The sequence below is a fragment of the Nyctereutes procyonoides genome, unplaced genomic scaffold, assembly GCF_905146905.1.
Source record: "Nyctereutes procyonoides isolate TBG_1078 unplaced genomic scaffold, NYPRO_anot_genome, whole genome shotgun sequence".
Taxonomy (NCBI): domain Eukaryota; kingdom Metazoa; phylum Chordata; class Mammalia; order Carnivora; family Canidae; genus Nyctereutes; species Nyctereutes procyonoides.
This window is the reverse complement of record NW_026575030.1, coordinates 12902765-12927930: the sequence shown is the minus strand read 5'-3', so window position 1 is coordinate 12927930 and position 25166 is coordinate 12902765. Positions and strand designations below refer to the sequence as shown.

The 25166-nt window shown below is 39.8% G+C and overlaps 1 protein-coding gene across 1 annotated transcript in view; it reads right to left on the bottom strand.

Annotated features, from left to right (window-relative positions):
- Nucleotides 1–25166, bottom strand: part of CNTNAP5 (contactin associated protein family member 5) — a 798328-nt gene that overhangs the window by 230565 nt on the left and 542597 nt on the right. Inside the window, exon 13 of the mRNA XM_055316368.1 lies at nt 17220–17420. Coding sequence (XP_055172343.1) covers nt 17220–17420 — 201 coding nt within the window. The remainder of the gene's footprint in view (nt 1–17219; nt 17421–25166) is intronic.

Below are 25166 nucleotides of genomic sequence, written 5' to 3'. Positions count from 1 at the left end.
GATAGGGATTGAGGCTATGCACCAATTATTTCTGCTTCTTCACCTTCCAGGCAAATGGTAGCATTATGCTTGGTGGGCTTATAGGTATTTGGGCTTATAGGTATTTGAACGCTAGTACAATATGCCACTTCAAAATATGCCACTTCCCCTATAGGTTATTTTGAGTGGAAGGTACCTGAGAAGTAGAGACAAACAAAGCTCTCTGTTCTCCCTATATTTACCTAAAAGCAGGACACAAATTTACAAAGGTATCCCTCCTCCCCTTTTTGTCAGAGGACAAAAGTTAACCATTTGGAAACAACTTTAGACCCTCTCAGCCTAGCAATGGCACCAGAAGATTCTACATAACAAATATTACTAACTAGCCTTTATCTCTATTCTTGGAAACCTAAAACTGTTTTCCTTTGTCATATCATTTCTTTACAGATTTACTGTTCTTCATTGAAGGTACCATATAAGTTGGTGTTCTAAGCCATTTCTTTAAATTATTCATTTTTCCCCGGGCATCTCCTATGTATACATGAGATAATACATGTTGATAAACCTCTGTTTGTTTTTTCTTGTTCACCTGTGTTTTCTTAAAAGGATCTTAGCCAAGAAACTCAAAAGTTTCATGGGAAAATTATTTTTCCTCCCCTATGTATTTCATTCTGGGGGATGAATTGTAAGTAGAAATGACATCTATCACTCCAGGCTGTAGCAGGACTCAATCTCTTTTCCTCTTCCAAGGTGACCAGTGACACCTGAGTGGGAGCTACTCTATCATTCTGGGTCATGGAGGGAGAAGACCCAGAGCAGAGCCCCCAGCCATCCCTAAGAGTATCTGGTCATCAGATATTTAGACTATCCTGACTGATATAGGAATGCCAATTGTTGTTTTCAAAGTTCTTTTTTAAAATCACATTCTTACATGATTTTCAGATATAAGAAATAATTTTGAGCACCTACTTTGTGCCAGGCATCAGGCCAGGCTCTAGAAATGTTCAGAAATGAGTAAGACAGAGAAGCTATGCTTAAAAACTCAGAGGTGGAAAGTCTCCCTTGAAAAAGAATTTTTATTTAATTATGCCACTGAGGAAATGAACGTCTTCTGTTCCACTCAGTTGCCAACAAGTTGCCATCCTTGGATCCTACTGCCATCATATTCATTTCTCCCTTTAAGAAGTTCTTTGTAGGACGAGCTGTTTAGAATAGTTGTTATGTTCACGTCTGTTGTCATGGACTTTTGTTTCCAACATCATAACTTGAGGCCCTTGGGAAGATCACATAGTGCTTTTTGCCTAGGATCATGCCTCCAAGTTGAGAATCTATTCAACTTTATTCAAGATACACAATGAGACAAAATACAGGATTCTAACTCAGAGACAATTCTCCAGAAGGTTGTTTTTCTTTCTTCCCCCACGCTCTTTCCCTGCCATTCACTCTCTTTCCTTTGCCCCTTTTCTATTTCCTCTCCTTTCTATTTCCTTCCTTCCTTCCTTCCTTCCTTCCTTCCTTCCTTCCTTCCTTCCTTCCTCCCTTCCTCTGTCTTAGTCTTCCCAAGGTGGTTTCTGCAACTACTCTAATATTGAGACATCTTATCCTCTCTAAACTTAATCAAAAACTCTGCTGAATACACAGATGCATTGTTAGAGTGTCAGCAACTTCATTTCCGACTTTCTCCTTATCTGACTTCTTTTCCCTGTCAGTGACGTGTTCATGGAGAGAATTAGTTTTCTATTCTTAGGGACATCTTATGAAATGATTGTCCAGATAGTTTTTACGGTGACTTGACTGTACATATAATACTGGTTTACTAGGCAAAATCCAGCGTTGGCTTGATTCAGTTCAAGGGAATGTCGTATAACTGGCACCTGAGTAACTGGTGACCTGCCAGACTAAAACAGGATTGCTTACATTTATCCATCAAACTGGATTTAATCACAACAGGTTTTATTAGACTCATTTGTATTTTTTCAGATATGGATAGGGTCATGTGTTCCTTACTTAAACTCTTTGACACTCAGTTTATTTATCAGTAGAAACCTTTGATTTATGGTATCATAAAGATTAAATTAGATGGTTTTATAATCCACCTATACTGGGAACTAAAAATACGTTTTAAAAATTTTGGCACATTAAAGCTATTAGATTCAAAGGCTAGGCTTAATACTAATATTGTTCTTTTTCCTTTTTTCTATATTTTTTAATAAATATATATATTTTAATTTTTATTTATTTATGATAGTCACACACAGAGAGAGAGAGAGAGAGGCAGAGACACAGGCAGAGGGAGAAGCAGGCTTCATGCAGGGAGCCCGACGTGGGATTCGATCCCGGGTCTCCAGGATCGCGCCCTGGGTCAAAGGCAGGCGCCAAACCGCTGCGCCACCCAGGGATCCCCCATTTTTCTATATTTTAAGTGTCTCCTACATGGGAATTATTAGGAATCCAAAAAGAAAAAAAAATGAATAAAATGCATATATACTTAACATGTATGTATACATATCATATATAGGTATATATAAATAAAGGTTTCTATACATATCATATACAAGTATTTATAAATGAGTTTGTTTTACATATGTATATAGACATATATTGTAACCAGATACATGTGGCCTCTATCAATATGTACTATTCAATAAACACATCTCTCCTCATTTGGCAGAACCAGCACACAGAATAGGGTATCTGAACTCAGGGTCATGATCCTGCTTCTCCTTCATCTTCTCTTGACATTTCTCCTTGACTTTCAGAAGCATTAGCTTTGAAGTTAGAGCTACTTGAATTTGGATCCTCCCTGTAAGACCTATGGCAAGTTACTTAGTCTTGAAGTCTCCATTCCCTCACTTAAATGTGTGGAATAATAACACCATATTCAGTGGTTGATATGAGAATATAAAATTGTGTGTAAATATACATACACACATAGGCATGTATATGTACATATACGTATGTTAGCAGATGGCACGTGCTGCCATCACTGTTGGGGTTGTTATTGTACAATTAGTGATATCTCTTGATTCTCTTGTTGGCTGGTCTTCCACACCTGGTTGCAGGGGCTTTGGATCCCCTCTATGCCTTTACACCAAACTTTCAAGGTGTAAGAATATAGTATTCCTTATAGTAAGCCATCCTTAGAGCTGCAGAGATTCCCCTCACCCCCGGAACATTTCTATGCCTGTTTCTTAGAACATTTGCTCTCTGCACTTATGTGAGCTCCAGGGCTCAGGCACTGTTTGCTTCCCACAGTGCTTCCTTTATCACAGGCCCCCAGACCCCTATTCTCACTGTTTATAGGTTTCTTCCACCACTCCCCACCCCTGCTTCCCCTCAGCACCCTGTCCCTAGTGCTATTTAATGGACCTTATGCCTTCTACTCTGGTTGCTTGCCACCCTATCACTCTGACCTCTGACTTCAGGCTTCAGCACCACTTGTTGCCCACCCTATATCTCGAAATCAACTTATTTAGTACAAAATCGAATTCATTCCCTACTAGAATCAATTCCCTCCAGCCTCTTATCTCCATTTTTTCTGTCTTGCATTGGAAGCCTTATCCAGAATGAAAACGTTTTTGACCTGTACTATCCAATATGGTAGCCACTAGCCACATATAACTATTCATCTCTTGAAATGTGGTCAATATGAATTAAAATGTGTTGTAAATGCAAAATGCCCACCAGATTTTGAATATCTGGAATAAAAAATAATGTAAAATAAATCAATAATTTCTTCTGCTAATTACACATTGAATGGATACTATTTTGGATAAATTGCCACAAATAAAACATGTATTAAAAATCATTTCATGGATTTCTTTTTATGTTTACAAAGAAACTACTAGAAAATTATAACATTTCCATTGAACAGTATTGCTTGGGTCTATTTTGTTCATCAGCAATCATTCTTTGCTTTCTCTTCCTTTTTGTATGACCCCATGCTTCTTCCCTCTTTCCTTGACTGGAGAGATATACCTAATGGTCCCCTTGTCTGTAGTCTTCACCTGACCCAGTCAGTTATCTCTACAGTCATGTGGCTAATCTTCCTATTATATCCCTTTCCAATCTTCATTCAGTGGAGGTAACGGAGTTCATCTATAAAAGCATGTTGCAAAGTATCTACAACATAGAAGGCCCTCCTTTCTTTCTACCCTCATAGATGGCCCTTCCTACCATTCCTACCCTTGTTCTCATCCTCTCTGCCTTCTCATTGAAATAAGCCTCAACTGCTACATTCCTAAATAGGATTCTCCCCCATTCCTTAAGAATGGTCTCCCTCCATGCTCTTCCCCATCTTCCCAATGACTCCTATCCATGCTGCATCTAAAAAGAAGTGATTCTTTTCCATAGAAGATCTCTGAGATTCATATAAGTAGAATTGATTTTTCCTTTCCAGAGTACTTTCCATCTTTCTGGCATATAAATATTGTCTCTAATTCTACCAACAAGGGCATAGCATCCTTAAACGGTAATAGCCACCGTGGCCAACCCCTTTACATATGCATTGCAATATCTGAAAAAGTTGTCAAGCTGGGATAATATATTACGTATTTTGCAGTTGAGAAACATGGCTCAGAGATTTTGGTCATATAGCCTGACAACGGCCTCTCAGCAAGGAAGTGGCAGAGCAGGGGAGTTCAGTTATTTTTCTTTCTTTCTTTCTTTCTTTCTTTCTTTCTTTCTTTCTTTCTTTCTTTCTTTCTATGGCTTTGGAGCCTAAAATATTTCCACTGTACAACACTAAGATTATGGTTTGACATCTGTACACTACCCAGTACACTGCTTGGTATTCCTCATCAAATCCTATACACACATGCTTGCATGCAGGTACACACGCGCACACACAGGAAAGCATGGAGAAATAAAAATACCATAATACACTCATCCCTGTCTCTCAGCAAAAGTGAAAGGACAGTGGGAATTAGATATAGAAAGATACCTTCAAATGAACTTAGCTAAATTGGGAACTTAAATTATAGAGTGAAAGTTTCCAACCATTTTCATCCTTAGAAATTATGTGGGTACAATTAATTTATTTTTGTTGTTTTCATGCATGGAGATAGGGAAACTGAGGCTGGCAGATGTTGAGTACCTATTCGGAGGTCACAAGGCTAACACACAGTAGACCAAGTGCTTGAGCCAAGGCAAACCAAGCCTGGGCTCTTCATCAGCACACTGCTGCCTTCCCTTTGACACAGTTATAGTGAGGGGCCAGGTGAGAAGGAAATCCAGTGTCAGCCCTGACTCTCCATAACAAGTTGAGATGCCATTATGCACAAAGTCTGTGTAGACTAACAGGCCTCATCAGTGCAGTTGGCATCCTAAGATTTCTATCAACCACCGAAGTGTTTATAAAGTAACTACTCTAATACATGCATACATACTCTAAGGTAAAAATCTGTTATCCCTGCTGTATTGACTTGTTATGACCTTGGGGAAGCTTCACATCTTCACTACACAAATCAGTATTACCATATGGAAAATACATTCTGAGGCAAAGATCAGGTACATGAAGGTATCAAAACCAGCACCTACTATATAAATAAATTACCATATTTCATTGTCTTAAGAGCCAGAAAAGTCTCCTTTTTTAGATGTTTGTTTTACCAACTCCTATAGTTCCTTATGGTAACAAGAAAGTAATAAACTGTAACATACATTTTAACTCACTTTGTAGTGGTTAGCCTAGTCATGAAGTGTCACAGTGGGAAGGACACCTGGAGAAAATTAAATATAACCCACTAGGATTAAAAAACAAAAACAAAAACAAAAAATAACCCACTAGGATTAAATAAGGGAAATTTGAGGCCTATTAAAATAGAAGTAAGTTACTCAAAATTGCAGAGACTGTGTTGGGGCCAGAAGTGGGACAGTGCCTCCCCACTTCCAGTCCTGCCCTTTCCACTCCCAAACTGCTCTCTGCTTACAAGGGTTTCTGCAGCAGGCTTAGTGAAATGCACTTGTTTTATCATGGGTCCTCTGATAAAATATGGACACTGGTGACATTTTACTATTGATTGAGGTGGATTATTCTATTCCTTCAACAACGACTTACTAAAAGTTTGCTAGGTGTCAGGTACTACTATTCTAGGCATTTGGGACATAAAATGGTGAATGAGTAAAAAAAGAAAGTCTCTCCCCCATGGAGCTTGCATTCTACTGGCAGAGGTAGACAGTAAGCAGACAAATAGAAAATATTGGGTAGTAATAACTTCTATGGAGAATACTAAAATGGGATATAGTGATAAAGAATGAAAAACCATATACTTTAGAGGTGTGTAAAATTTAAGTTGAGAGCTAAGCATGGGAGGAGGAATGAAAGTTTTGAGTAGAGAGAGCAGCTAATACATTAGTTTAAAACATAGAAAGCTAGCTTGGCATGGAGCAGAATAAAAGGATATAGGGCTCTGTTTAGAGAGCAGGTGGGAGAATGGGAAGTAGGGAATGGGCTCAGCCTACAGAGCTCTGTAGGCCATGGTAAGGAGTCTGAGTTCTGTCTCAAGGACATTGGAAAGGGTTTATAGCCAGGTTTATATAATCTCATTTTGGAAAAAATAATCACATTGCCTGCTGTGTGAGATAGAAACCATAGGGAGATGGGGTAACAGTGGGATAGAAGAGAAGCAAGGATGATGCACTTGTCCAGTCTGGAGATGGTGAAGTCTAAACTTAAGTGGTAACAGTGGAAGTGAAGGGAAGAGCATGGGTCAAAGTTAGCTGTGACTGATGAGTCTGAGTATTTGTTAATATACTGGATGGGAATGGAAATGATAAGGAGGGCATGAGCCATAGATTTTGGCTTTGAGAAACTGAATAGTGTCATTTATTGAAATGAGAAAAATAGAAAAATAAATGGAATTGAGCCGTTGCCAGAGGAGGGGAATGGACATAGACTTAATATTAACACTTTCAACAGTGCTATTAGGTAGGCAAATATCATATTTATAAATACTTAAAATGCAGTCTAAAAGTAAGTAAGCCCATAAAACAAAAGGCAGATCCCAAAATTCAACTTCACCAGACATACAGTGGGATTCTGAGACCCTCTCCTGGCAGCTAGGAGAATGAATGTTCCCTTGCTCTTTTGAAAATATAATAAAATATTGACTAAAATAACCATAGTATCTTGAATGTCTACTATAAGCAAGACACAGCATCTATCTTACTACATTTACAGATAAGGAAACTGAGGCTCAGAAAGTCTATGTAACATACTCATACTCTCAGAGTTAAGAAGTAGAAAAAGTAAATTTCATGCCATTTTCTGTGATTCCAAAATTCATGCTACTTTCATGTAGGTGCCCCTGTACTACATCTTAAGATTAGAAAATAGAACACTTTTACCTCTAAGTACATTCAAAATAAATTAAGCTAACACAGTCTTTCATAGAGCAATGAGAAAAATAAAATCTTTATCTCATACGGGGTTCAGTTGTTGATTCTTGAGCGATCCATGTTAACTACCAAAGTAATTAATGGTCTAGAAAGCAATTCATTTGCAATCAGGCACATATTATCTCTCGAATTTATGTGGGATATTTTTTATTTTCCTTAGACACATACCCACATCTCTAGCTCAACTAAGGTGTATGTTTTCTTTGTAAAATCCACCCACTTCTAATTTTGACTTTATGTCCCCAGCAAAACATCAAGAATGAATTATTAGGACCTTCGGAGAGGTGGCTTTCATGCACAGTAAAATGCACTGACTTGATTCATGTGATAGTCTCTTTATATTTTTTAAGACCTATGGTAAACTCTTATAAACACATTTTAGCCATACTACTTTAAGGGCAACAAAAAGTCCATAAGAGGGAAAAAATGGAGAGTCAGACACATTTCCTGGCTGAACTAAAACTGACTCATCAATGGCCAGCAGGATATCAAAGTGTAAGCTCCAGTCCAGAGTTGGAGAGATGTGGGTTTGACTCCTAGTTCTGCCTGCCATTTGCTCTATTTTATTAGAGTAGTTGACTATCCATGAAAAATTTTGAAGAAAACATGGTAGTTTTAAAGCATGTTCATACACTCACCCCATGAAAAAAATGGAATGAAATTCTCCTCCCATTCAATATGGGCCAGCCTGAATGACTGTCTTCTAATAATTAGAAAGTGACAGAAATAATAATGTATAACTTTCAATACTAGGTAATAAAATGCAGTATAGGTCCCACCTGCCCCTCTCCCTCTATTGGGATGTTTATACCTGAGACTCGGCCACTGTGTTATGAGAAAATGAAGCAGCCACATGGAAAGACCATGTGCCCAAATGAGGACCCAGACAGCACCAACTGAGTGAGTGAGTGAGTGAGAGCCCTGGAGGACAGCAGCCCCAGCCCCAGCCACAGCCCTGATGACCGAGATGGGTAAGTCCTACTGGAGCTGGAGCCGAGATGGGTAAGTCCTACTGGTACCTAACCACACTGCAGACGGGTGGGCAAGATGGATGTTATTGTTGTTGTTTTAAAACATTAAGGTTTACGGTGGTTTGTTACCTAAAAATTGATAGTCAGAACAAAAGATAAACCTTTTCTTCGGGGGATCCCTGGGTGGCGCAGCGATTTAGCGCCTGCCTTTGGCCCAGGGCGAGATCCTGGAGACCCGGGATCGAATCCCATATCAGGCTCCCGGTGCATAGAGCCTGCTTCTCCCTCTGCCTGTGTCTCTGCCTCTCTCTCTCTCTCTCTCTCTCACTGTGTGCCTATCATAAATAAATAAAATTAAATAAAATAAATTTAAAAAAAAAACTTTTCTTCGGTACCTGAATGCTCCTTTTATTATATTCCTTCCCTCTGTAAGACCTTTTCTTCTTGTTTTAAGTAATATGATTAAAATATGGCATAATGAAAGGACCATGATGGACTTTGGGATCAGTTCTGTCTGTCATCTATCTATCTATCTATCTATCTATCTATCTATCTATCATCTATCTATCTATCACTCTATCACATGTGTACGTGCGTGTGTGCATGCGTGTGTGTGTGTGTGTGTGTTGCAGGAAAGGAGGGAAGGATGGAAGAAAGAAAGAAAGAAAGAAAGAAAGAAAGAAAGAAAGAAAGAAAGGAAGGAAAGAGGGAAGGAAGGAAGGGAGGAAGGAAGGAAGGAAGGAAGGAAGGAAGGAAGGAAGGAAGGAAAGAAGGAAGGAAGGAAGGGATCAAGGAAAGAAAGAAGGGAGGGAAGAAGTGGGTATGCTGCAGAGGACAAAGATTCCAGCTCCAAAGGTGACCTCTAGAATTTGTAAGTGTGGTGGAGGTAAGTGGCAAGTAGTGAAATAATGGGTGAAGGAGCCAATGCAACCTCAACTCAGTGTAACTGGGGGAACAAGTACAAAAATACTACCATGAATCAGAAGTAACCAGAGGGGCCTCTGAGCCTTCTGCTTAGAGTGCTGAGCTAGACTGTGTGGATCAGGACTGTATGAGACAAGGCTTCTGTCCTCAGGGAGCTCATAGCTATTTTTAGTTCACCAGGCTTAGGAAGTGACCTAAAATTTCTATGGTTGTAGCAAATTATGGATACCTTGTTTAGCCTGACTTAAATAAACTAACAAATTCTTTGGATTTGAAATAGGAAGAGAAAGAGTAATCCTTTGCTTCTATGTTCCAGTGACTTTCCCCTGTACACTTAGAATAAAATTGATAGCACTAGGGCTGTCATGATCTGGTTTCCGGACATCCCAGCCTCATTCTCCTGTCACTCTCATTTACTCTTCTCTCTCCACTAGCCATACTGGCCCTCTTTCAATTCCGCTGCCCAGGGATCCCTGGGTGGCACAGCGGTTTGGCGCCTGCCTTTGGCCCAGGGCGCGATCCTGGAGACCCGGGATCAAATCCCACATCGGGCTCCCGGTGCATGGAGCCTGCTTCTCCCTCTGCCTGTGTCTCTGCCTCTCTCTCTCTCTCTCTCTCTCTCTCTGTGTGTGTGACTATCATAAATAAATAAAAATTTAAAAAAAATTCCTGTGCCTGGAATCTTCTGCCCCAGATATCATATGGCCCCACCTTCTCTTCAAACAGGACTCTATGGCACACCCCTCCCCTCCTAAACTAGGAGGCTTTGCTACCCTTTCATGAAATAGAACTCCCCATGCCTGGTCACTCTCAGGCTTCTTTTGCTTCTTGATTTTTCTTCCTTATGTTCATCATGAACTGAATATGTTTGGGGGTGGGAGCGTGTGTGTGTGTGTGTTTGATCTGTCTCTCTCATACTCCTGCTACAATCATGTGGGCAGGAACTCCATTTTTTCAATGTTTCATTCCCACTGGATAGAAACGTATGTGTCACATAATGGAAAATCAATAAATACTTACTGTTTGAAAGAAAATGTAATCATCTGCTAATTGGTCATGATTGGTACAAATACTGGGGACAAAGAGTTTAAACTCTTTAAAGTATCCTGAAAAGCTCCTTTTTTTTCTATCCATAATTTGACTTTTCTCCATCATAATTCCTTACCTAGATTTCTAAGGCTGATCATTCATTTTATACACATCTGAAGCCAAATATTACAAATGGGCAGGAGGGTTTATACACACAAGTACATTTACATTACATTTTATATTTGGACATATAAAAAGTATATATAGTTATATAATACATATTATATAGTATATGCTCCATACTGCATAGTGTATATATAATATATATATACATAGTATGTATAGTATATAGTATGTATAGTGCATAGTATGTATATATAATATATCCATTCATGATATGCTATATATTTATATATGATCTAAACTACATATCACATATTATATATATAGCCCAGTTAGCCATATACTCACTAAAATATCATCAATTAAGGGAAAAGAAGAAAATAGAAAGTTTTGGAAGTCTTTAAAAGAAATTGGACTTCAGGGGCATCTGGGTGGCTCAGTTGGTTATGCACCTAACTCTTGATTTTGGCTCAGATCATGATCTCAGGGTTATTATAGATGAAGCCCATGTCAGGCTCTGTGCTGGGTGTGGAATCTGCTTAAAATTCTCTCTCTGTGTGTCAGCCCCTCCCTCTCCCTCTCTAAAAAAGAAAAAAAAAACAAAGAAAAAGAAAGAAAGAAAGAGAGAAAGAAAGAAAGAAAGAAGAGAAAGAAAAAGAAAGAAAGAAAGAAGAAAGAAGAAAGAAAGAAAAAGAAAGAAAGAAAGAAAGAAAGAAAGAAGAAAGAAAGAAAGAAAGAAAGAAAGAAAGAAAGAAAGAAAGAAAGAAAGAAAGAAAGAAAGAAGAAAGAAAAAGAGAAGAGAGAGAGGGAGGGAGGAAAAATAGGATTTCAGTGCTTTCAAATCCTTGGGAAAACAAGTAGGTAAAGCAACAAAGCAATTGACCCCAGGTGGAAACCACTCAAGTGCCTGCCTATCTGAATGAATAATGAATGAATGAATAATGAATGAATGGATGAATGAATGAATTATGTTTGCCCATACGAGTAGGGAAACAAGGACTTTGAAGCACTTTACCACACTGAATAATTAGTTCTACTGAGGAAACTAATCTTCATGGCAAACTTGTTTGCATGACTGATTTGCTTGGCAAATGCTTTCTCTTCAGAACCAAAGTAAACTCCAGCTCAAGCTGTCCTGTGGCTATTAGATTTCAAAGTAATGGACTCTCAATTTTCATACGTATTTTCAAACCATTTCAGTGGTTTCATGTTTCAATTATGACTTCTTACCTCTGCCTTAGAGAGCTCACAGCTTTATTGGGAAGAGTATTCCCAAATAGACTTCCATTATACAGACGGGTAAGTACAAAAGGTACATACACCAGATACACTCCAATGAGAAAATCTAATGAGGGAACTCTTGGAGACTATGGAAGACAGTTTTTGGATAGGCAGGACTTTCCACTGTCATTCCTAGCAGGGACCAGGGCACTGGGCTTCCCCAGGTAATTACCTTCCTATACCCTTCAATCTTGTCTCCCTTGCAGAGGTAAGTTGTGGATTATAGAGCTAATTGGCCACATAATTAAAGCATCCTCCAGACTGTGGATTCCATATTTCTTTCTGCATCTTCTGTGTGAATGTTTCATGAGCTGGGTTCTATTTTATTTCATAAGTTCATCACATGTTACCTTCAGGACCCTGGCCTTGGGCAAAATTCCTGTGAAGATGTTGACCATGACAAAGGTCTGAGCTCAAGCAGGGTAACCCTTTATTCCTAGGGTCAAGTGGCCACCTCCACTCCTGGTGACAAAGAGCACAGGTAGGCTGATGATTCCTGTCTTGGAAACTTCTCTGTAGCACAGGATTGTAGGCCCTGCACAATGCTCAGGATAGTAAGTAGAAGCATAGGGAAGACAACTTGAAAGATGCACAGGGATAGCAAAGATACCTCTCCCATGGACCTCTGTGGCTTGGAATTCTGGTTCTTCAGAGAGTTCCTAGCATAAACTTTCAGTTAAAGAGACAGATGACACATTCCATTGGCTGGCACTTATCAGCAGCTCTGGGCAAGAATATCAGAGGAAACTGTCAGAAAATGACAGTGTCATGGTTCAATCACTGACTGAATGAAAAATACATAGTGGTGAACCAACCAGGCCTGAACTTAGCCTGCCTGACCTTCTTTACCTTCTCCCTTTGCTGCTCCTGGATGAATGGAACCAAAGCCAGAGCTGAGAGCCAGCAGGAACAGGCTCTAGGAATGCTGTTGTGGGGGTCCTCCAGGCCACCCTGGGAAGCAACTCATCAAGGATGCTACAAAACTTTTGTAGCTACCCAGGAATTTGCCCTAATTCAAGCTGCTGTGACAATCCCAGGGCCTTGACAGGTGGGGGATGTGTCATCTCTTTTATCTTTTTATCTCCATTTTCTTACAGAATAAGGAAATTCACAGAAACTCATGTTTACCCTGACTGCTTGATTTCCCTCTAACTTCTGGGTCTTTGAGATTTGCAGGGTATATCAGAAATAGTATCCTTGCTTTGACCATAGGCCTGGTCCAAGAACCTGATCTGCCCCTCCACAGCTATGTGGCATTAATCAAGCATCTTCTTGTTTCTGAACTTCTGTTTCCTCAAGTGCCAGATGGGGATAACAACCCTTACTGTGCAGAGCCCTTGTCTGGATTAGAAATAATGCTTATATGGCTCCCCAGACATAGCTGCAAACATGAGAAATGCTTAGTCATTGGTGGCCATTTGAAAAGTTATTTATTTTTCCCTCATCTTGCCTTCTTTTATTTCCTCTCTATATTATCTTTGTGTGTAATACAGAGGAGAATCTATAACAAATAAAGCATCCTCCACATTCTCTTCATATTGATTTAAGTCCACAGTCACTATAATTTATAACACTTTATAGCTTCTCCTAACCCTGACTACCAGTAGAAACTCCCTCCAATAACCTAAAGGAATCATACTATACATTGTTTTAATTAAACAAAATTATAATTGTCTTTGACCTTCTTCTGCATCTTTCAAATTGCCAAAGGGAAAATAAGATATATGTTGCTGACAAGTAGGTACTTAATCCTACTGTATTCTTGGGAGTATAAATTGGCACAAACTTGATATGTTGCAGAAGTCAATATGTCAAAAACCTTAAAAATATGTGCACTCTTTGCTCTGATAATGGCACCTCAAGGAATTTATCCTAAGGATATAATCAGCTTTGCTCATAAAGATCTATGTGCAAAAAATATTCTGGCAGCATCTTTATTACAAAAAAAGAGAGAACTAAATGTCCAAAATAGATTTGTGAATTTTGTATATCCATTGTGGTATGTCCATACAATGAAGGAGAATCTATAGCAAATAAAGAATCCTCCACATTCTCATATTATCTGTTGTTAATAGACATTAATGATATAGAGTCATATTTATTGATATGGAAAGATATGTTTACCATGTACATGTGTGTATATGTGCATGTGTGTGACAAAGTAATAAAACAGTATCACTGGGGGGGCTCTGGCTTCAGCAGGTAAGGGAGAGACTTGTTCATCTCTTCCATACAGCAGGTAGGTAAGTAGGAGATGGCCTCTACTCATCTCCCCTTTCTGTGGTCTTTTCCATAGGAAAGGGGTTGCCTAAATAATTAGAGAAATGAGAAAAACAACTCTGCAAGTGTGTGCCTATTAAAGACTGAATGTTTATGCCTCTTCAAAATTCATATGTGACAATCTTAACCTTCAATATGATGATATTAGGAGATAGGGCCTCTGGAGGGTAATTAGGTCATGAGGGCAGAGTCCCCGTGAATGGGATTAGTGCCTTTCTAAAAGGGGCTCCAAAAAGATCTCTCATTCTCTTTCTGGCACGTTAGGATATAAGAACAAGTGAGGTGTCTGGGACTTGAAGAGGGTCTTCACCAGAATCCAACTATGTTGGCACACTGATCATGGAATTCCAGCCTCTGGAACCATGAAACATAAATTTCTGTTTTCTTTTTTATTTATTTATTTATTTATTTATTTATTTATTTATTTATTTATTTACGATAGTCATACAGAGAGGCAGAGACACAGGTGGAGGGAGAAGCAGGCTCCATGCACCGGGAGCCCGACGTGGGATTCGATCCCGGGTCTCCAGGATCGCGCCCTGGGCCAAAGGCAGGCGCCAAACCGCTGCACCACCCGGGGATCCCAAATTTCTGTTTTCTATAAGCCCATCAATCTGTCATATTTTGTTATAGCAACTCAACAAAGGCAGTATGCTAGGCCCTGGCTCTGGGATTCATGTGCCTACAATGGTGCACATTGTTGTCTCTGCCCCTATTTCTGTGAAGTAAGTACAACTGAGTCAGTGCTCATCCCCATACTGAGGGGTGTGGAGTTGGAGCCATATTTCTATGGGGCTCTCTTCTCAGTCCCATCCTCCAAACAAGCAGTGCCTGGTATATACCATTCTACAATCCAGCTCACCAGAAAAGAGTGGACACTCTGTATACATGCTTATTGTCCTCCATCTCCCTCATTTGTTTCATAACCCATGGAAGAAAGGAGGATTAATGAGTTTCTCAACCCCAACATTCGCTGTGTTTTTGTGAATGTGCAAAAAATGGAAAAATGTCAGGGCATCTGGGTGGCTCAGAGGTTGAGCATCTGCTTTTGGCTCAGGTCATGATCCTGGCTCTTGGGACTGAGTCCTCATCAGGCTCCCCGGAGGGAGCCTGATTCTCCCTCTGCCTGTGTCTCTGTCTCTCTCTGTGTCTCTCATGAATAAATAAAATCTTTTTTAAAAATGGGAAAATGTCTGGAAGGATGCACACCTAAATGCAACATTTGTGTCTCTGGGTAGTGAGATTATCTATATGCATGAGTTATAATTATTATTCTATTTACAGCACAAATATTACACAAATAGAAATAAAGTGATTCTTTGAGTTTGTGTCTCATTACAGTACAAATTTGGACCTTCCCTGCTGGGATGGAAGCTATGAAAGAGGAAAGAAATAAGACCCCAGTGTTTGTTGAGCACAGGATGAGTACCAGGCACAGTACAAGGAGTGCAGACTACATTTTTTCCTGCAGTCCTCATATCAGTCTTATTCGTTCAGGATTTTTGTGTAAATTGCTCAGGTGCTGAAATTGCTAGTGGAAATTTAGCAACTTGTACAAGTTTCTATAGGTAGGAAAAACAGAGTCACTCTCAATATGGCCTGCCCCCAAATCCATGCTCTCATACTTGAATACACTCAGGGAATTCATGACAGTTGAATTATAACAACAGCAACTATAACAACAAAAACATCAACAAAGGCAATAGTATCATGAAATTGGTATCACTTAATACATACACTAAAGGAAATCCATGGTCTGAGTGAACAGAATCCCATTTTTCCTAAAATTCCATCAAACTCAATTCTTAGAAAACTAGAAGCCACACAATGAAAAGAGGATAGGTTAGTTTTCCAGACACGGGTACTCTGAATAGTGACAATAGTGACAGGTGCAGGCTTGAGAGCCAGGACGGAGAGAAATGCAAACAATATACACACGGAGCCTCTCAAGCAGCACCACCTAAGAACACGGGGAAGAGGGGCAACCACTGCTGCCTCAGATCTAATCAGCCCTGCGAGCATGGCTGAATCTGAGGAGAGTACAATAATTGATTTTCACAACGATGATTCTGAGTCATCAAGAAAAGGTTACATTTTATGTTCAGAACTCTCTGTTTAAGAAGGCAGGGAAGCATGTAATCCATTTGAGAAAGATTTTCATTTCAAATAGTTAAAAATTCTTTGAAAACATTTTTGGTGCTTAAAGGGATAAGTGACAGTTATCTGGAAAATTCACTTATGTGGAACAACGTCTTTCCTAAAGATTCTAGATCAGTGAGGCGGCGTGTTATATTTAGTTAGGCTTCTATCGCTTCTCCTTTGTTGACATTCCACTGTTTAATCTTCTCAAGCCTTTCAAAATTCCTAACCTCCAAGCATGGGGTTATAAATGTCTTGAGGTTACAGATTGTGACACCATTCTTGGATATTCCACACCCCTATGATCCTCAGCTTGTATGTGTGTGTGTGTGTGCGGCGGGGGGTCTGTCTGTCTGCATGCACGCGCGCACATGCACCATGGAACACAGGGTGAAGATATTCACAAAAATGGCCAATTCCCAGGGCACTCATGAACTTTGACAAAGCCCTCTTGACATTCTGTGAAAACCCTTTTGGGTTTTGGGAAGTGGTCCTAGAAGTTTTTTTGTTTGTGGATTTGTTTTGTTTTTCCTAAAAGCAAACTTTATGTTTAAAAACAGTCATTTCCATCAAGACCCACATTTTCCAAGCAACATTAGTTACTGTACACACACAGGGCTGCCCTCTTCCCTCTGCACCTCTTGCCTTGGACATGGCTCACTGTTCTTTGGTGAATGTGCAGAGATCCTTCATGCTTTCTAAGATGCTGTTCCCTTTCCCAGAAACATTCCTTCCCACCTCCAAACCATCTATATCTAGTTCAATGCTCTCTTCAAGTGCTATTGATTTCAAGCAACTCCTCATTCTCTCAATTGTTGAAGGATGTATGTTGTCACCACTTTCTCTTTGAAGATTAGGATGCAACCTTGAGAGGTTACCTTGAGAGACTTCCTTTTGGTCATACCTGGAAATCAGAGCCAGGATGAGTACATCCCCAGTCCTGTCTTGGCTTCATTTCTTTCCACCACACAATGAACAACCATCACTGAACCCCACCTTGTGGGCAAATACCCTTCTCCTTGACATTCCATGTTTTCCAGGACTATCTGTGGTTACCCTGTGCAGCTCACACAGAGGGCTGGGGGTGAGCCTTACCTGGCGTGTTGAGCAAGCGGGACCTTCTACAATGGTAGGCCACTTCCTGTTCACAGTGCTCTGAACTGTCAATCATGGCTTCCAGCTGCTCCATGCTGCCACCATAATCCAAAGCCATGGTGTAGGGCTTCTCCGGGTTGGCGCCCCGCACATGGGTCAGCTCTGTATTGTTGTGCTGCACTGATGTCCAAATCTTGTCCTCTATCCAGAAAACACAATCCAAGGCAGGAAACATTAAAAAGAAGGTCAAAAGAGGATCATACTTATATAATTCAATAAAGCTGGGGGTGGGCAGGTGGGGAAGAGGATCATACAAGTAATGCGATGCTTGACTCAACATGGGACAAATAATCTACAGGAGTGCTCCACTTATGCAAATTCAAATGACCAGAGAATTTCTGTTTCTCATAGAGCTCCACCCAGAGTTAGTACAGGGGTTAATAATCATAGGAACTAAGTTTGTGGGGCCCATTATGCTAAGCATTTAATGCCCATAATTTTAAACTGGCATCACCTAAACTGGAAGGAAGTTAGAAATGCCGTGCTAGAAATGAAGGAAAAGTGAATGACCGAAACTGAGCAGCTTACCCATGTGCAAGTGACCAAGCAAGAATAGGAACCAAGGATGTCTGACTGCAAAGCCCATACTTCCAGCTACTCACACACACTTCCCCACAAGACAAACACTAGAACAGATAACCATCTCGCAGATACACAGGTATCACACTGAATGTTTACTATACACAGAAAGACCTCCATGTAGAAAGTTAACTATCAAATACACCTAATTAACAAGGATGAGATTGCGTGATCCACACTATACATACAGGACACTTAACTGAAGTTCCTTTAAAAAAAAATTCTCTCTGCTACCTCTATTTGCCAAAGAAATATTTTAAGAGTTTTATAATAAAATAACATGCAGAGATGAGGACCTTCACATCAGGATTGGAGGACACATTTTACCCATTACAGGTAAGAATGGGAGGTGAGGAGAGAGGAGAGAAATTTGAGTTTTACAGCTTGAGACATGTGTATTTGGCACCTATCTCTGCCAACAACAAGCTTGGAAAAAATCACTTCAGTTTTCTAGGGCTCAGTTTTATTATCAGAAAAAAAAAAAAAAGACAGCAATCCCAGTAGCAGGGCTGTTACTATGGAACAGCAACCAAACATATGAAGTTGTAAGGCACTATCTGAGATCTATCAGACAGTCTGTACTAATAACCTAGACTAAAACATTTACTGCAATTGGACATAGAATCTCATTCCAAACATGCTCACAAATAAAGCAAAGGAGGAAATAGGAAGACTCAAAAAGCTTTTGTCATCCGAGAATCTTACCCACATAATAACATCATTACTCTTCATAGATTCTCAGAGCTGAAAAATAACTTAACATAGCTATCATGTGGTTTCCCTCCTACTTCACCCTCCTAATTTTTATAAAGGAGGAAACCAACGGCTAGGAAGTAAAGAAATGACCCAAGTCATATCTATTAAACAATAGTGATCAGTGCCCACATTAAAAGTAACTATTATTAATTTGTACTACTAATAAGTAGGATCACAACTGTAAGCATATTTATCAAAAAAGGAAAAGCACAGGCAACCAAGATCCCCAGTTTTAATACTTTCTCTACCCTAACTCTGTACATGACTTGGAAGAAGTAATGTCACTGCTTGCACTTCTATTTCCCTATATTAGGAGAGGGGAGAGAAAGAAAATTTGGTTTCCATTATCCCTAAAGTATTTCCAACCACAGAGAAGGAACTATTTCTTGAAGCAAAATTATTAAACCCTATTCAAGTATTCTGATTAAGCTTCAGACTATTTCCTAAAACCAGTCCAATGATAACCATGTCTCCAATGTTTAATGGAGGTATAAAACATTTTCTATAAAGTCTAAAAAACAAATCAGAAAGAAGGTTATTAATTCAGACTTTAAAGTAATAATAGGACATTATTTCTAATTGGTAAAAATAATATTACACAAGTAGTTAACCTATAACACCAAAATGTCAGTACTGATGAGATAAACTCTGTTAAATGAACAAAGAAAGGTAATTGTTTAATAACACAATATCACAGAGAGAAATAAAGACTGACAGTTCCGAAATGTCCATGGTATGTAGAAGAAGAAAAGAACCACCAATTTAATGTATAATACTAGGTGTTGTGTTACTGTTTCATGTGAGGGCATTTTACGTACCTTATTTCTGGTGTACATAACAATCCACCATGGGAGATGTCAACATAGATAGATAAATATAGACAGAAAGACATAGATATTGACACAGCCATATGTATAGACACAGGCATATACATAGAGGTATAGATATACGAAGGCTTAGAGAGAGAAAAATAAACTTGTTCCCAGTCTCACTGTGTCCAATCTGATGCCAGAAATGGTCCGCACAGTATCGTTAAATCACACGAATTTAGATTTCCCTCCAAATATACACAGATTCTTATACCCATATATCCATTCATCTGATTATTCATACATTTACTCATTGATTTGCTTATTCATTTACTCACAGACTCATATTGCCAGAATCATATTCCATCTTTAGCAAGATGGAAAAGGAAAATGTGTGGGAGAGACAACCTCTCATCTCAAAGCCATTAATGTTGCCAACTCTGCCTTCTGGAACCTAAGGATGAATGGAAGTCCTAATAGCTCAACTATTGGCACCTTTTGACATATGCAAATATACACAAGATACAAAGGAACAATTAAGAGCTCCAAAGTGCTCCCCATGACTCACAAAGACATCACAAACCCTGCATACACAGTATGAGAGACACAAGGAGAGGTGATGATGGGAAACCTAGAGCCTCTTAGCTGGCTTTCCTTTCAGAGATGCCCTTTGTCCTTTGATTATTTTTTCCTCCTGGGAGATAGCAGAAGACAGATTGAAAAGAAGGAGGTAATTGGATGCTATTTCTTTTCACTTTCTGCTTTTTTTTTTTCTTTTTTTCCTCTCTATTTCATTGGTAGCAGGTGCAGATTAAGCCCTGCACTCTGACAAAATATTAAAGGCTAGGGGTCAATGCCACTCATGAAAGTTGGCTTTTGTGCTTGATGCTCCCAGTGTCTCTTCTAAGATGGGGACAGGTAGTTTTAGCTAGGGAATGTCTATGTGAAGTTTACCTCTAAGGATTTTCAAACAAGTAAGATTCATTTTGAACCGTCTTTTAGGTGGATAGAGGTGGGAACCCATTCATGGAACAGCATGCACATAGCTTAACTGAATATTGAAGGCATGAAGCTAAATGTTAAAGATGGTCAATTTAGTCAATGGGCATGTGGATATTTATGGACACAGAAGGGGCTCTGCTGTTATAAGACCTGGATTTGTATGCCAACTCAACACTTACTGGTTAACACTAGCCTTGGTCAAATCATTACTTCTCTAGAGTTCAGTTTCCTCATCAGTAGTATTTGGAAAGCAGAAATCATGTCAACCATTTAGGGTGGTTGTAAGGATTGAGGGGGTTTGTGTGAGAAGGTCCATTATTAACTAAATTATTAAGCATTCCACAAAAATCTGTATGTGTCTATTATATAATAGATGTATCATCTCTTTCCTAAGGATCCCACAGATATCACTTGGTACTATTATTGACAATAGCATCAAGGAGGAGATGGCTTCTGGTGGTTCTCACAATAGTTCTTACTAACGGGGTTCTTTCCCAGAACATAAAGTTAGACATATGAGGCACTTGGAGGGGGTGGGGGCAAACTGAGACTGGTCCTCTCTCTCTCTCTACAGATCCATGAGGAAAACACACCAGTTTCAAGAGACCTGGAACAGGAAATTCATCCTTTCCACAGTTCTGTGAACTTGAACTCTTATACAAACTTTTAGAGGTTTACCTATAACTTAAGAAAGTCCAGTTACACTCAGGGTCGGAGGAGTAAATTATCTAAATTCTATGATTGGGGGATCCCTGGGTGGCGCAGCGGTTTGGCGCCTGCCTTTGGCCCAGGGCACGATCCTGGAGACCCGGATCGAATCCCACATCGGGCTCCTGGTGCATGGAGGCTGCTTCTCCCTCTGCCTGTGTCTTTGCCTGTCTCTCTTTCTCTCTCTGTGACTATCGTAAATAAATAAAAATTAAAAAAAATAAATTCTATGATTGGGAGAATTATAAAATTCTCCAAGCTCCAAGCTCCATCCTCTGCTGGTCTGCCTCCAAACCAGACCATCTACCACAGGGCATATATTCTCATCTCTAGAGATGAATCTAGGACTTCAAGATCCCATGAGACTGCCTGGCTTTAGAAGTCTGCCTGTCTGATTGGAAAATGTGTTCTGCTACATCTCAGTAGTGAAGCTTTGGGCAAGTTATTAACCTCTGAAGTTTCTGCTTTGGAAAATGGGATATTAATATCAATCTTTTTATCCATGATAATATCATAGTGATTTGACATCACATTTCACATGGACATGTAACAGTCTGTCCGGCATGCAAAGGAGTAAAGAATCTATGTTTTGAAGCTTTTTTACAACATGAGACTGAGGACCTGGACTTTGTTCCTTAGGGAATTGAGGGTGGGAAGCTCATCCAGGAAATGAGGTTAACAAGTGGGCTTAACTTCAATTTCTTGTAATATAGCTATTGTGGTGTATAATTACTTATTACTATCTTGTTCAATTATCTTTACACTTTAAAAGAGTCTCCTGTGTCTCTTTATATATTTGTGTCCCTTTCATTTCCTGAAATTTTGTCAGTGGAATTTGCTGGTTAGTCCTCATGGTCCCAGAAACCTGGGAAAAGCACTGCTTTTGCTACTACTTTTTTGCTACTCAGTTCATTCTCCATTATTTCTTAGTGTATACTACCATTCAGTCCCCTAATGAGAAGCATAGCCCTTTCTTTCTAACTTGTTCAAAAGAATACATGTATTCAACTACCCAAGACAAATTCCCTGCTTAAGGGAACACTGTATTTGGAGACTTTTGAACTGGCAGCAGGAATTTATTCAGTTCACTAAGGATCTTAGTTAGTTTAAAGTAACAATAATTATATATTTGCTTTTTTATGTGAATACATAGTTTGCAGATATTTTCTACCGTTTTATAGACTCCATTTTTTATTTTGTTGATGGTTTCCTTTACTGGGCAGAAACATTTTTGGTTTGATGTAATCCCACTTGTTGAGTTTTGGTTTTGTTACCTGTAATTTTGGTGTCCCAGCCAAAAAATTATTGCAAAGACCAAGGTCAAGGAGTGACTTCTTTGTGTTTCTAGGATTTTTACAGTATCAGGTCTTATGTTTAAGCCTTTACTTTATTTCGAGTTAATTTTTGTGAATGGTATAAATAGGGGCCCAATTTCTCTCTCTCTCTTTTTTGCATGTGGCTATCTAGTTTCCCTACCACCATTTGTTAAGAGACTATCCTTTCTCCGTTGAGTGTTCTTAACTCCCTTGTCAAATATTAATTGAAAACATCTGTGGGGATATAATTCTGGGCTCTCCATTTTGTTCTGTTGATCTATGTGCCTATTTTTTTATGACAGTACCATACTGTTTTAATTACTAGAGCTTTGAAGAAATCGGAGGATATTGTTTAAGGATGCCCAATGTACTGGATGAGTGTAAATGATCTCATAACCCAGACCCCCACCAGTTATTTGCCACCTTTATGCATAAAGGAATTATAGGCCATGGGGCAACAAAGAGCATATGTGATAAAATTCTAAAACATCATTTCATAGACATAACAATGTATTGTTATGGAGGCTAGCAAGCCATTTCTCAAACTACATTGTGAATTAAGTTTTGAAGGCTATCTTCCCATAAAGCTATGAGATCTCCAAAATATGAAGTATATTATTCATACTTATGTTCAAATATGTACCCAGTTAATGCTGTGCCAGCCGCAAGAGTACCTGCTCAGACGGATAATATACTGCCTAACTCTCTAAAAGCTTATCGTTGTTATGGGGTAAAATTGTGTACAGAAGAATGACAAATGTCTCAGGCTATTATAAGTACTCTTGAAATTACTACAAGTAAGTGAGTCTGCCCAGAGACCTGGTGGGGGCAGGGTTGGGAGTGGATGTCAGAGGACATTGCCCAACAGAGACTGCAATGTTTGCCTTGAGAATGGACAGATCATTGAAATCTTTCATCCTCAGACCGCCAAGGGGGCCACTGAGCACTTGTAGGATTTCAGGAAATCATTGTCAAACAAGGAGATTAGTTAAGCACTCTCTTTTGTCTCTAACAGGTTTTTTCTTCTAGCGTTTTCAAAGCCACTCCTCTATGCATATGTAGTGATCCAAATGTAAAAGAGGTTTCAAGTTATAAGATCAACATACATAAACATGTATACACATTCCATATGACCACCAGCAATATCAACAACCAGAGAAAAGAAAAAGAAGTTACACAAAGTGCTAGCACAGTAATGATGAGATATTTTTGAACATTCTGTATCTTCATCTCTGTTGTAAAATCTTTCCAGTTGTCCTCCAAGAAAGCCCTCTATGAACCCTCATCCTGGGTCTCTCTGTGACCTGCTAGTTTCACTTGCTCTCATTTCAGAAACCGTAAACTGTTTACATACAGAGCCACAATTTAATTTTCTTTCATATTTCTTCTCTCATTCTATCTGATTGCTATTATGATGATGATGATCATTATTATTATTAACAATAGCAGTAATTGCAGATGATGTAAGCTGTTCTGTTACCATGGATATCACCACTGAGAAGAAAGAACAAACTAAAGGAAAGTAAAAAAAAAGGAGAGAGACAGAGAGAGAAGAAATAACTCTGATTAATAAGACCTCATTCTACGCACATATCTGTCTATTTGCAGGGCCAAAAAAAATGTGCAATTTTTCTATCGCAATGCATGGGAGGAAGGGAAGTCTACAGATTGTCAATACCCAGCTTAATTGAACTTAAATCACCGTGGGGAGCTGCTTATAGTCCTTTGAAAAGTGTGCCAATTCACTTATGCCCCCATTGTAATAAAGCAAGTCTATATTAAGGTCCCTGGGGTCACTTTTGGTACAGTTATCTATGTTGACAAAGTGAATTTTCTGTGCCAAGGGTAAAGACAGTTTAAATAATCCTCAAACCACTGCCTGTACCACTCATTTGCCATCTACCCATGTACAGCCTAGTGACATCTCTTGTCGTTTTGCATTGATAGTTATTTAATTTTTCATATGCTTGTACCTTCTCTCTCCATTTAAATCACGGGCAATGACTGCTGAGTAAATATCAGCTTGGCAAGGGCTTCTCTGGTTAATGGAAGCAGATGCCAGGGAGAAAAGCGAGGGCGGGGGACCGACCGCAGGCTGGCCGGACACTACCAGCTCGGATCCCTGAACAGCGCAGAGAACTTCACCTTCCCAAGCCTCAGTCTTCTCATCTGTGAACTGGGTACAACCCACTGTGCAGTGACGACGGCAGAGCAGAATAAAACACGGGGCGGGGCGGGAGGGGGGATGCTGAGCCCAGAACCTGGGTACCAGACAGAAAATCAGGGGCCAGGGCCATCACGCCTCCCGATGAAACCGCTCAGGGAGCACTGGAAAGGACAACTTCATTATCAGACGCAGTTCTGGGAACCTGCCCGTAAAGCGAAGAGGGGCGATTGGTGTGAGACAATTTCCAACTCCTTTAAAAGGCCTCAAGGTGTCACAGGAGCTGATTTCCCTCCCAGATGGATCCCCTGGCTGCCTGCGCGAGAATCCCCCCGCGCTGCGCTAAAACCACCGCAGAGGCAGCTCTCAGGGTCTGGCCTTCTGCTCCCGGAGCGCAGCGCAGCACACTGGGGCCCCCTGCTTGGCCCGCGCCCTGCAGACACCGCAGCGCCCTGGGGCCCCACCTGCCTGCGCAGGCCACGCTTTATGCCTTCCAGACAACACACTTGACTCTGATTGATTCTCCTACTTCGCTGGAGCCTTTACTTTTTAT